The sequence below is a fragment of the Cryptomeria japonica genome, chromosome 8 (genome assembly GCF_030272615.1).
Source record: "Cryptomeria japonica chromosome 8, Sugi_1.0, whole genome shotgun sequence".
Classification (NCBI taxonomy): domain Eukaryota; kingdom Viridiplantae; phylum Streptophyta; class Pinopsida; order Cupressales; family Cupressaceae; genus Cryptomeria; species Cryptomeria japonica.
The window spans coordinates 467147734-467160251 of NC_081412.1; the positions used below are offsets into that span (position 1 = coordinate 467147734).

A 12518-nucleotide genomic window follows, 5' to 3' on the forward strand; every position below is an offset into this window, starting at 1 on the left:
AACATAGAGTATTACCGGTTCATACAAAATACCAGTTCTTGGTTTGACAAAATGAAGACTGGTAAGAATGTATTATGCCGCTTTGCTCCCTCGTACCACTTGAGATCTACGAACCGCTTGGGGTCGACATGCCGCTTCAGACCGGGAAACACATTTTGCAAAATCACCAATAGTCTAAAGACTAGAATACAACATACCGGTTGGAACAGATACCGGTTGAGCTCTAGCTCATACATATACAGGGAATCTCAATGCAAGTGTGTGTCCATCAATGACAATCACAACATAAACATCAAAAATGCCAACAATCTCCCCCTTTGGCATTGATGGCAACACTTAGGAAAATAAAATTTTGACATCTAAGTGTTTTACAACAAAAACATGCCATTAACAAAATTGCTCCCCCTAAGCATATACACTATCCCTTAATCAATACAATGTATAGCAATTTTTCATATAGAGCATAACCATTGAGATATCAAAGCATATAGCATATATCAAAGCATATAGCAAAATTTTAAAGCCAGATACTTCTCCCCTATACTTCTCCAAAATAGATAGAGTACTTCTCCCCCTTTGCCAACAATGACAAAGTACCACTGAACAACCCTGTTTCCATTTGATATTAAAATAATAAAAGTTTATGACAACAAGGAATAATACTTGTCAAAAACTGATTTATAGTCCTACAAAAATTGTTTCATTGATAGAGACCAGGACTCAAGTAGGGAGGTGGCCACTTCTTTCTCTGTTTGCATCTGGGAGACCTGTTCTTCCATGGCACCAACTGTGCTCATTTCCTGTGTAACTGTCAAGGCATCCAGGTTTAGATAACACTTTTGAAGAATTTGCAAACGTGGGAGTAGAACCAGTTGAAGCTCCTGCAAATCTCTAGACCGTGTGCTGACCTCTTGCTCCATTTTGGCTGACTGGATCTAAAACCGGTGAACGGTTTGCCCATAAGTTACAAAGGAATCATAAGGTGGATTAAATGTGCTCAAGTAAGACTGTAAGTCCATTTGAAGCTTTTGCTTCTGAGCTAGCACATCATCGTAGAATAGATGGGGTTGACAGATTTTTCTTAGTAGTAGATTTCCCTCATCCAAAGCGTCCCTTATATCCTTTTGGTCTTTCAGCAGTTCAGATCGGAGTTCATTCAACTTCCTCACCAGAGAAATGTTAAGAGCCTTTTGATGCTCTTTCTTGACATTTGCCTCAGCTGCTTCTTCCAGGCTCTGCACCTGATCATCCACTACTATACATATTAGCTTAAGCTTTGCTAGTGATGATTTAGTGTTGGGAAGATTGGTACCGGGGATCAAATCGGTAAGGGTGTCTACAGCCGCTTGAATTATATCTTTCTCCTTTTTCCTTCGAATGATTTCAAGGCGCTCTTGAGCAAGCTTGATGCTCTGCATTAGCTCCCATTCACTTGCAGACTGGAGATCGATAGGCCTGGTGATATCAGCCAGTTTGGCTTGACTCCTAGTTTCCTTCGGAGTCTCCATCTGTGTGCTCTTCACCGCTTCCACTACCTTGTCTTCTTCTGCTTTGCTTTTCTCTGCTGCCTTGTCTTCTTCTTCCTTCTTCTTTTTCTCTGCTTCCTTCTTCTTTTCTTGTTCCTTGTCTTCCTCTTCTTTCTTTTTCCTCTCGACTTCCTTCCTCTTCTCCTCTTCTTTCTCTTCCTTTCCTTCTTCTTCTTTTCTTCTTCCTTCCGCTTTTCCTTTTCTTTATCTTCCTCTTCCTTCTTCTTCTTTTCCTCTTCCTTCTTCTTCTTTTCTTCCTTATCCTCTTCTTCTTTCTTTTTCCTCTCATCTTCTTGCTTCTTTTTCTCTTCATCTTTTCTTTTCTCCTCTTCCTCTTTTCTCTTCTCTTCCTATTTCCGCTTTTTCTCATCTTCATCCCTCTTCTTCTTCTTTGCCTATTCCTTAGTCACTTCCTATCTGTCCTTAGCTTGCTCACTGCCTTGTTTGGCCTGTTGCACCTGTCCTGTTCCCTCAGAAGGTATGTCCTAAGTGACATCTTCTATGTCTAGGGCATCAACATCAATAGTGTCAATTGGTTCTTCAACCGGGTTTCCTTCTTCATCAAAAACTTCATCCAGTTTAGATATAACCGGTTCTTTTTCCGCTTGCAGGTTGGCCATACGTGCTTTGTGAGCATGGATAGCATGATCCATATACTGATGAGTGTCTTTTTCAACATCATCAACTCTTCCCTCTAACAACCAGAGTCTTCTTCTCCTTGTGAAGAAGAGTCCTTTATTTTGGTCCAAAACATCAAATAATTCTAAGTTTGAGAGGTCGGGAAAGTATTGTGCAAAGACTTTCTCCCTAATCTCCTGTTCTTTTTCTATGGCAATGTGCCATTTATTATCTAATGCCTTATATAAGGAATCCGATGTTTGAGATTTAATCTCTGATGGCGACCGGTCATTCTTACACAAATAAATAATAATCTCCTGTAGTACTTCTTCTTTCTCCTCATCACTAAAATCATCATAATAATCTACTAAGTCATGAAGTAATTTTCTCCTAATATTATTTATTGTTCTTTGACAATGTGTCAAAGGTTTATATGAGGAGATATCAATATTTACTGGTGCAGACACTGCCGGTTCATTCTTCTTCATCTTCTTCGTCTGTCTAGCCTTTTTTGGCATCTCCTCAGACTTAGTCTCTTCAGAGTCCGGTTCATTTGACTTAGTCTTCCTTTTTCTTTCAAAGACTTTTACCGGTGCCACTTCCAGTTTCTTCTTTGCAGGTGACCACTTGGTCACTCTTGGAGTTGCAGTAGTAGCCGGTGTCGATGCTACAGGCACTGCCTTTGCCTTCTTTGTTGCCGGTTCTTTTCCTTTCTTAATAGAGGGTTCCTCGACCAGTGCAATCCTTTCTAGATAGGTTCCGGTCCTCCTTGCCTTAGGATCAAGAGGTGAGGCAATAAGGGTTGAGGCATACCCTTCTAGCATATCGTACATCACCTCATAGTCCATTGGCTCCACTTCTTCCATTCTAGGCTCAACAGCCTCCATTAAGCATTTGTCCACCTGGATGGTGAAACAGATGTCATCTTCATATTTCTTGATGATGTCACCTGAGATCCTCATCCTTTGACTCATTTTCCGTCTGAACTCATCAAAATATTTGTTCAGCACATCAGGGTAACCAGTTCCAATTGCTTGAATGGTTTCCTTGATCTGCTTGGTTACCAGTTGGTTAGGAGACCACTGGACATCTCCTACTCTAGGAAAGTAGCCTTGGGAATAGAAGAACAACCCAACCAATAGTTGTCTGAACTTGAATCTCAGTACATTATCCTGTTTGATTGACTTCAGATTAGACAGGAGTTGCCTCTGCATACTGGTGCACAGGTCAAATGATGCATCCTCTTTAATCATCTGGTAAGCGGCATTTACCGCTGCAGCAGATACAGAGTTAATTCTATTGGTAGAGAATGTTCGGTAGCCTATCACCATGCAGGAATACTTAACCAGATCATCCTTGATGGAGTTGACTATCATGCCTCATGAATCTCTCACTGAATCGGTGAGCCTTGACATTTTCATTTTGCTTATTGTCCTTAGGGTTGGCACTTCCCCTGTGTTACAGAAACCGGTGACTGCATGAACTGCCTGTGGCGTGATATCATGCATCCTCTCCAGGTACATCTTGTCACCATGGACTCTGCTCAAAATGATCCTAATATGATCCTCTGTAAAGTCTTCCAGAAAGTATACAACATTATGGAGTTTCTTCTTCTCTAAGATACTATATTCCGGTTTGATTTTCTTATCCTTTCTACAAAACAGACCTAGTCGGGAGTGGATGGCTATAGACCCTAGGTCTTCAATCTTGCAATCAATATAGTCAGAAATTCCCTCTTCTACTATCACTCCAGCCAGAACTTGTGATAGGGCATTATACTTTGACTTCCTTTGAATGAAACTTTCAGACTCAATGGATGCACTAGAACTAGTATGAGATGCGGAAGCCATTGTAGAATATTTTAAGAACTCGAGAAATACCTTTAAAACATGAATAGCTTTCTGATTCTCCTTCACTCCACACTCTGTCGGTTGCTGGATCACCGCTTTGTGTTCTCCACTTGACCGTTTGCAATTTGAATTTGAATCTCCTTCGCGATTTGTCAATTTCTTGAAATCTCAGCTCAAATCGCCTTTTCTTCGCTCTGCTCTTTGAAAAACTTTTCTTCGCTCGAAAACAGATAGTGAGAAATGATTTGAAAAATGCTTTTATACATGTCTCTCACCTACCGCCATTAATGCTCCTCTATTAGGGTGTAAACCCTAATTTGCCTTTCCCTTTTTTTTTTTACCATTTCCGGTCTTCTACCAAGAGATAGGTATCATATACCGGTTAAGGTCTTTTGCCGGTATAAACCGGGGGTTCGAAAACATTTTGCCATTTTCTCCCCCTAAGCCTTTTGAAGCTTAGTTTGTCGGTTCTGATATTTCCACACTAGGTGCAGAAACCGGTTCCTCTTCCAACATTGTTGGTTTCTTCCTCCAGGTTTTATGTCCGCTTGAACTGTTTCAACATCAATTTCTCCTTCTGGAGTGACTGGTATATCATCAGATACACTCTTTTTGCTTCTGTAGAATCTTGCTGCATGACCCGGTTTGTTGCAATGATAGAAAATCATTCCAGGTACTCTCCAAGGTCCATTGTTCATGTTTCCATTCTTCCTTCTGCATGTAGCTGCAGTGTGACCATGACCATGACAAATCCAACAGTTTTCTCTCCATCCGGTTGCCAGTTGATAGCCATTGTTACCTGATTGATAATTGTAAGCATTAAACCGATTGGTGTTCTAGTTCACAAAAGATTCTGGACCAGCTCCTTGGGTCCTCTGAGGATATCTTCTGGTGTTTTTCATGACAAACCTGCATTTAGATGCTCTATGCCCAAACTTGTTGCATGCATAACAATGACCATTGAACTTATTGGATCTAGGTACATTGTTAATAAAGTAAGGAAAATTATTGTAGGCTTTGCTCCTACATACATTGGCAGTGTGTCCTTCTTTAAGACAGTTAAAGCAAACAGGTTTGAATTTTTGCTTACCTTTTCCTTTGAATGTCAGTTGCTTCTTTGATGCTTCAACATTTGTTCCTGAGGATTCTCCTTCCTCATGTCTAGAGAAACCAAGTCCATTGGTATTCTTTACTGGTCTAGATGACTAAAGCTTTTGCTTTAGCTTAACAGTGCTCTTGTTGAACTTAGCAAGTATTTCCTTTGACTCAGAGAGTTCTTTGGAAATAGTAGTATTTGTCTCCATTAGGCTTGCATTTTCAGAGATGGCTATGTTTAGTTCATCTTGTACTCCTTCTTTTTTCATTCTGCTCTCATGAAGGTGAGTAGTCAGTGCACTAATCTCTTGCTTCAACTTGGAGATCTCATGATCTCCGTCCTTCACCAGATCTTTAGCTTTCCTCCGGTTCTCAAGCTCTTGACTAAACTGGATAGTCAGTCCTTCCAACTCCTTTCTCAGATTGGAGTTTGAATCATTCAGCTTATTTACTTCTGCTATCATGGCTTCCATATCTGCTTCTTCTGCAGAACTATTTTCAGATAGCTCCATCAGCTTTTCTACATGTTCTCTCCTTTTTGCTTGAGATGCCTTGTATTTGACCATAAGATCATCATAGGCTTGCTCAGATTGTGTGAGCCATTGAGTAAGTTCCCTCAAGGTGTATTCCCCCATATCTCTTTCCAAGTGGTTAAACTTATAGAAAGGTAGGCTTTGATACCAATTGATGAATACTAAGAGGGGGGGGGGGGGGTGAATTAGTATGCCAAAAAACACTGCACTAAAACACTTAAACAATCTAAAGATAAACTGGTAAAACAGTTTAACAGACAGACCAGTTATCACACATGTAAACCAAAATGCAAATAAAGCGTTCACCCACAAAAGCAATACAACCATAACACAAGATATTTGACGTGGAAACCCAAATGGGAAAAACCACGGTGAAATGGAACTCACAAGTCACTATCTGCAGAATAGAAACCAGACCGGTTAAGGTCAGACCGGTTAAGGTCTTACAATGTTCTTCACTAGAATAGATCCTGTTAGGAATCTCAATCTCTGTTAGGAGATAAGTCCGATCAAGGACTACCTTGCTAGAGGATTTTAGATTCACAAAGGTGAATCACCTTGTTAGAGGATTTTACAAAGGCTACTCTGAACCTACCCGGTTAAGGGCTACATACTTGTCAAAGAGGTGAGTAATAAACAAGTGTGTGATCTATCAAATAACACAGACTGCTCGATTAGATCCTTGATAGCTCGTTCTTAATGCACTCCTGCATTACTTCAGTCTTCTACACATTCATATTCTTTTCAACTCCTCAACCACCTTAAACCCTAGTCACAACATAAACCCTTTCAGCAACAACCTAAAATCCTAGACATGATGTCCTTTTAAAGGAATCTGATTTCATGTCGGTCCAATAGGATTACATTTCAATTTCCTAGGTTCAATGAATCTAGACATACTTAGTAACACGACACAAAAAGCACCGTCAGTGTGTTGACACCGTCAGACAATCGGTGGATTGGTAACTCATCACAAAATGCTGGTTGGTAACTCACACAGAGTATTACCGGTTCATACAAAATATCGATTGCCGGTTTGACAAAAATGAAGACTGGTAAGAATGTGTTATGCCGCTTTTCTCCCTCGTACCACTTGAGATCTACGAACCGCTTGGGGTCGACATGCCGCTTCAGACCGGAAAACACATTCTGTAAAATCACCAATAGTCTAAAGACTAGAATACAACATATTGGTTGGAACAGATACCGGTTGAGCTCTAGCTCATACATATAAAGGGGATCTCAATGCAAGTGTGTGTCCATCAGTGACAATCACAACATAAACATCAAAAATGCCAACAGACAATTCTGATAGCTAACATCCCAGCTAGTTATGGCATGTTGTTAAGTCATACTTTTTGTAGGGACTTAGGTGGTGAAATCAAAATGGATTGGTCTCAAGCCACAATTCCTATTGGGAAATAGCGAGTCATCCTGCAGCCTAAACCAAAGTCCAAATTCACTGTTTTCCCATCTGATGACCCTAGAGATTCTGTATCATGATTGTCAATTTGGAAACTACATGATTTTTTCTGACAATGAGATAGAGGAGTATTCATCTCAAATTAAGGAAAAAGAAATCCTTTGGCTAATGGAGTTTGATGGTAGTTGTGCAGTGTTAGGTTCTAGTGCAGGGGTAGTGTTAATACCACCTTCTGGCAATCCTATTCCTTTTTCTTTTAAGCTAGAATTCAAAAATACCAACAATACAGCTGAGTATGAGGCTTTGTTGCTAGGTTTAGCTGAAGCTAAGAGATTGGGGGTGAAACTCTTGCGGGCTAAAGGAGATGCTGAACTAATTGTAAAACAGGCCAGAAGGTTGTTTAGTGTTAAAAATGAGAGGCTGAAACACTATCGAAATAGAGTTTGGGACGAAATCGAGGATTTAGACGCATTTTCCATTGAAGCAATACCTAGAGAATTGAACTCAAAAGTAGATTCATTAGCAGTCTCAGCTTCATTGCTAGTTCCACATCCCAAATTTGTTGAGGATATTTACAGGGTAGAGTTGATATATCGACCCAATGTCCCAGACAACTCTGATTCTTGGCAGGTATTTGAGAATGATAAAAAAATAAATAACTTTATGCAAAGTGTAGACATGTTTTTTGCCATGTATTTTGAAGGTTCAGATGCAGAGTGCAAAGAATTTTCACTAGAACGAGCCAAGGAGTTGCCTGATGGAATCATGCAGTTGAAAGGAAACAAGATTCCTAAAGGGCTGGTTTCTTTGGAGCATCTATTTGATCGTAATGATGCCTACAAGAATAATAAAGGTGAGAAGCCCTGAGAAGCTCAGGATATTGGAGGTTATGAAAAGGTTAACATTGGTATCAAGAATGAGCCCAAATATATCAATCTGGGAAAATGTTATACACTGACAGAAAAGGAAAGGTTCATTAGCCTCCTGGTGGAGTTCAAGGATGTGTTTTCTTGGTGTTATGACGATCTTAAAAATTTCAGAGAAGGAAAATTCAAGCACCAGATTCCCCTGAAGCCTGGAGCAAGCCCTTTCTGACAAAAGCTTAGAAGCTTCAATCCAAAAGTAGCACATGCTATATTCTAGGAAGTAGATAAGATGTTAAAAGCTAGGATTATATATCCCATCCATCATTCTACATGGATAGAAAATATTGTACATGTCAGAAAGAAAAATGAGGAAATAAGGATCTGTGTAGACTTTAAAAATCTTAACCAAGCCAGCTTAAAAGACAATTATCCCTTGTCGGCCATGGACCACATTCTGCAAACAGTCTCAGGGTCGGAGATGATGTCCATGCTCGATAGATTCTCAAGATATAATCAGATCAGGGTTGAGGAAGATGATCTGCATAAAACTGCCTTTATTACTCCCTGGGGTACATTTGTGTATAACTGGATGCCCTTCGGTTTGATTAATGCAGGAGCGACATTTCAGTCAGCTATGGAATTGTCCTTTGGTCACTTAAAGGATAAGATCATTCTTGTATATCTGGATGACTTGACAGTGTTCTCAAAAAGAAGGAAACATCACCTGCGGGACCTGAGACAAGTGTTGCAGAGGTGCTGCGAGCATGGGGTATCCTTGAACCCGAAGAAGTCGGTATTTGGAGTTACAAAGGGTAAGTTGCTCGGTCATATTGTCTCTAAGGAGGGGGTGAAAATAGATCTTGAAAGGGTAAGAGAAATTCAACAGCTAACTCTACCATCAAGTAGGAATGTCGTTAGATCATTCTTTGGATAGGTAAATTTTCTAAGGAGGTTCATCCCAGATTTTGCAAAAACTACCAGATACATTGTGAATTTGATGAGTGAGAAACAAGTTTACAAATGGAGTGAGGAAGGGAAGAAAGAGATCACCTCAATAAAGAATGCTATTGGTCAGGTACATGTTCTGGTTAATCCAGATTTCAGTAAAGATTTTGTTATTTACTGCTATGCCTCAGAGCACACTATGTCAGGGATTTTATTACAAAAGAATGAGAATAATTATGAAGTCCCAATATCATTCATGAGCGTACCCCTGGAAAAGCATGAACTGAAATATTCAATAATAGAAAAACAAGCATATGCGGTCGTGAAGGCGGTAAAATAGTTCAGGTATTATATTCTCCATTCCCACGTTGTTGTTTATGTGCCTCATTTAGCAGTCAAGAGCATATTGACACAACAAGACATAGGGATGAATGAAAGAGCTTCTTGGGTGTCAAAAATTTAGGAGTTCAATTTAGACATTAGGCCCACAAAGTTGGTAAGGGGGCAGGGTTTGTGCAAGTTGATTGTTGAAAGTAAGAAGGAAGTGATAGAGGAATTGCCTTTAGTCTTGTTTGTTGGTCTTCAAGATTCCTGGTTTGCAGATGGAGCCAATTATTTGACGTATGAAGATTTCCCAGAACATCTTTCTGTGCAAGAGAAGAGGAACTTGAGGCTAAAATATGCTAAGTATGTCATTTTTAATGATGTGTTATATAAGAGGGGATTGGATGGAACCTTCTTGTGTTGCGTTGATAAATCACTCCAAGAGTCCCTTTTGAAAACATTCCATGATGAAGCCTGTGGTGGTCATTTCTCTTCAACGGTAACTGCCTACAAGATCTTGAGAAACTGTTATTATTGGCCAGGAATGTTCAAGGATGCATATGCATGGGTGGCCAGGTGTGAAAAATGTAAGTTGTTTACAGGTAAGCTGCAGCTCGCAGCATTACCTCTTCGACCTGTGATTATAGATGAACCCTTCAAGCAGTGGGGTCTAGATTTCATTGGTCCCTTGACACCTACCTCTAGTACATGACACACTCATATATTGACAGCCATAGACTATTTTACTAAATGGGTTGAGGCCATTCTGGTACGAAAAACAACCTTGAAGATAGTTTGTAATTTTCTGAAAGAGAACATCCTAGTTCGATTTGGAGTTTTGTTAAAAATTGTAGCTGACAACGCTACAAATTTCTCCTCTGCTGAAATTTATTTGTTTTGCTATGATCATGGAATCTCTATTGCTCACTCATATGATTATTATCCTCAGGGAAACAACCAGGCTGAATCCAGTAATAAAAATCTCATTAATATCATGAAAAAATTAGTAGTGAGAATTTTAAGGATTGGCATAAGAAACTGTATGAAGCCCTTTGGGCCGACCGTACATCGCCAAAGAGGGGAATTGGGATGTCTCCATTTGAAATAGTCTATGGTGTTGGCGCTCAAGTAGCACTTCCTTTGGAGCCAACAGCTACCAAACTACAAACGGTTATTGAAAATGCTTATTTCCAGAGTTCTCTAGAAAAGCGGATCATGCACCTGACAAAGATTGATGAAGAAAGGGATAAACTAGTGGATCGGATAACAGAACACCAGATGAGGGTGAAAAGGATATTTGACAAGCGAGCAAGGCCTCGAAAGTTCATGTTGGGAAATCAGGTACTGCTCTGGGACAGAAGAAGAGAGCCCAAGGGATCACATGCCAAGTTTGAGTCACTCTGGAAGGGACCAAATTCTTTCAAACTTGCATATCTTGATGGTACTATTCTTCCTTTGACCTATAAAGGTCAAGATTTGAAATTATATCAACTGTAAACGAGAGTCCCTCGTGGTTTTTGTATATAGTGTTTAGTTAATTTTGTGGTTGTTTGTCTTTTCAGTTTAGTTTTGTTTGCGTCTTTAAATAAAGTCTGCATGCGAAACCAGAGATTTTGTAGTTCATTTCTAGTTCCTTAACAATTCTAGTCCCTAGTCAGAGCCAATGTTAGTCCACCCATAATTTTTCCCTTTTAAAGTATTCTTGCTCGCGGGTTGCTTTTTGTGCCTTTACTTTCGTCAAGTCATTCATTTTCCTTCGTACTTGAACCATTGAACTCTTTCAAAAAAAAAAATCAATAGGTTCAAGGTTCAAAGCGCGTTTTGTAAAAGAGTCATTTGTGGTCTTTGTCGTCATGCAAACAAGTGCATTTTTGTTTGTGTTCATTAAAGTTTTGAACCTGTTGAACCAAATTTCAAGCGGTTCAAGAGGTTCAAGGTTCAAAATGCCTTTTCATGAGTCACGACAATGTATCGTTATATGACGAGCATGAGTCCTTATGTTTTGAGTTGATATGCGATCTTGAACCTTGAACCAAATTTCAAGCAATTCAAAAAGTTCAAGGTTCACATTTAATAGACCTTTTCTTTTGTCGCTCATTCCTGGTGTTGTTTTGTGTGCTGCCCACTCATTGTTATATTTCTTAAGTGAACATTGAACCTTTTTGTCAAACGGTTTAAGGTTCATAGGTTCATTTCAAAACTAACTCTAAAGCTTTTTGGTGGAAATAAAAGCGGCGTGACAAGAAGGAATATTCCTTTATTAGGCAATTTAAAATTTTAAATGTGGAAAGTAATCATGAGAACATCAAATTACTTGTGCGGAAGTGATGGATAATTTAGAAGGTGTCAGTTTGTGTCATTTCACCATTACTTCACATGCTTGGGTAAATCATGCTGAAGCGTGTGTAGCTCTAAAGATATTTATCCATCCAACTGAAGGAAATGTGTATGAATTTGTTTCCATATTTGGGAAGGTCACAGCTGCCATTATTCAGTAAATTAGAGGCACCGAAGGTAAAATCAGCTCTGTTCTCAGGCAGAATTTCCAATTTTCATGGTGTTAACGGGTAAGTTCAGTTGATTTCTCCTAAGTTGTGTTTCTTTGAGTTTTGAGGTTTTTATCAGTATAGAAGAGGGAAATCTCTAAATTGTTGGGGTAGTATATTGTCTTGTTGTTAAAATTTCTTGGTTAAGGGGGTAGATAGTTTACATGAGGCCTATGTTGTCGAAGCTTGGTCGGACCTCATGTCTAGTGAGTATTTTGCCAGAATTGGAAGACACCTCCTTAATTCATGTAGATTTAGGGGATTTCCTAGAAAGAACCAAGAACCCTCAGACTGGTTCATTAATGGAAAAGATAGTTAGGAGTGGTCTTGTGGAAGCTGTTGCGTTCCCACTCGTCGCACTGTGCCCAGATTTAGTGTTGGCATGTATGAACATATATGACTCTGAGAACATATATATCAGAACCTGTGATGGTGAGGAGTTGGTTAGAATTAATAGAGAAACGGTGATGGCAGCAATGGGCATTCCGTATAAGGATGAGTATGAGGATTGGACTATTGGGATTTCATACACTTATTTCTCCGAAAAGAAGAGCAATTATAGGAGTGTAATTTCTAGAAATTCGCTCTTGAAGATTCAGAAAGGAGGATCACAGTTACCCAAGCCCCTGACCAGAGAACATTTCATCCCAGAGGTGTGGGACATTGTTATACTTTTGAACAAAGTGAAGGGGAATTCACATTCCTTCAACTAGGAGGATTGGATGTACTTTTACATCCAAGTGGTTTTATCCGGTGACAAATTTCTGGATTGGTCTTAAGTAATTGCAGAGA

The 12518-nt window shown here is 39.6% G+C and overlaps 1 protein-coding gene across 1 annotated transcript; it reads left to right on the top strand.

Annotated features, from left to right (window-relative positions):
* Positions 1 to 7213: 7213 nt before the first annotated feature.
* Positions 7214 to 8140, top strand: LOC131857730 (uncharacterized). The gene is made up of 2 exons (XM_059210437.1): positions 7214 to 7898; positions 8007 to 8140. The coding sequence occupies exons 1-2, from the start codon at positions 7214 to 7216 to the stop codon at positions 8138 to 8140; spliced, it is 819 nt and encodes a 272-aa protein (XP_059066420.1).
* The last annotated feature ends 4378 nt before the right edge of the window (positions 8141 to 12518 follow it).

What these genes read in the sequence shown, in the direction of transcription:
- LOC131857730 (XM_059210437.1), top strand. Translation starts at nt 7,214, where the DNA reads ATGGAGTTTGATGGTAGTTGTGCAGTGTTAGGTTCTAGTGCAGGGGTA. An exon ending in TGCCTACAAGAATAATAAAG is followed by an intron (nt 7,899 to 8,006) that starts GTGAGAAGCCCT and finishes ATACACTGACAG; the next exon opens with AAAAGGAAAGGTTCATTAGC.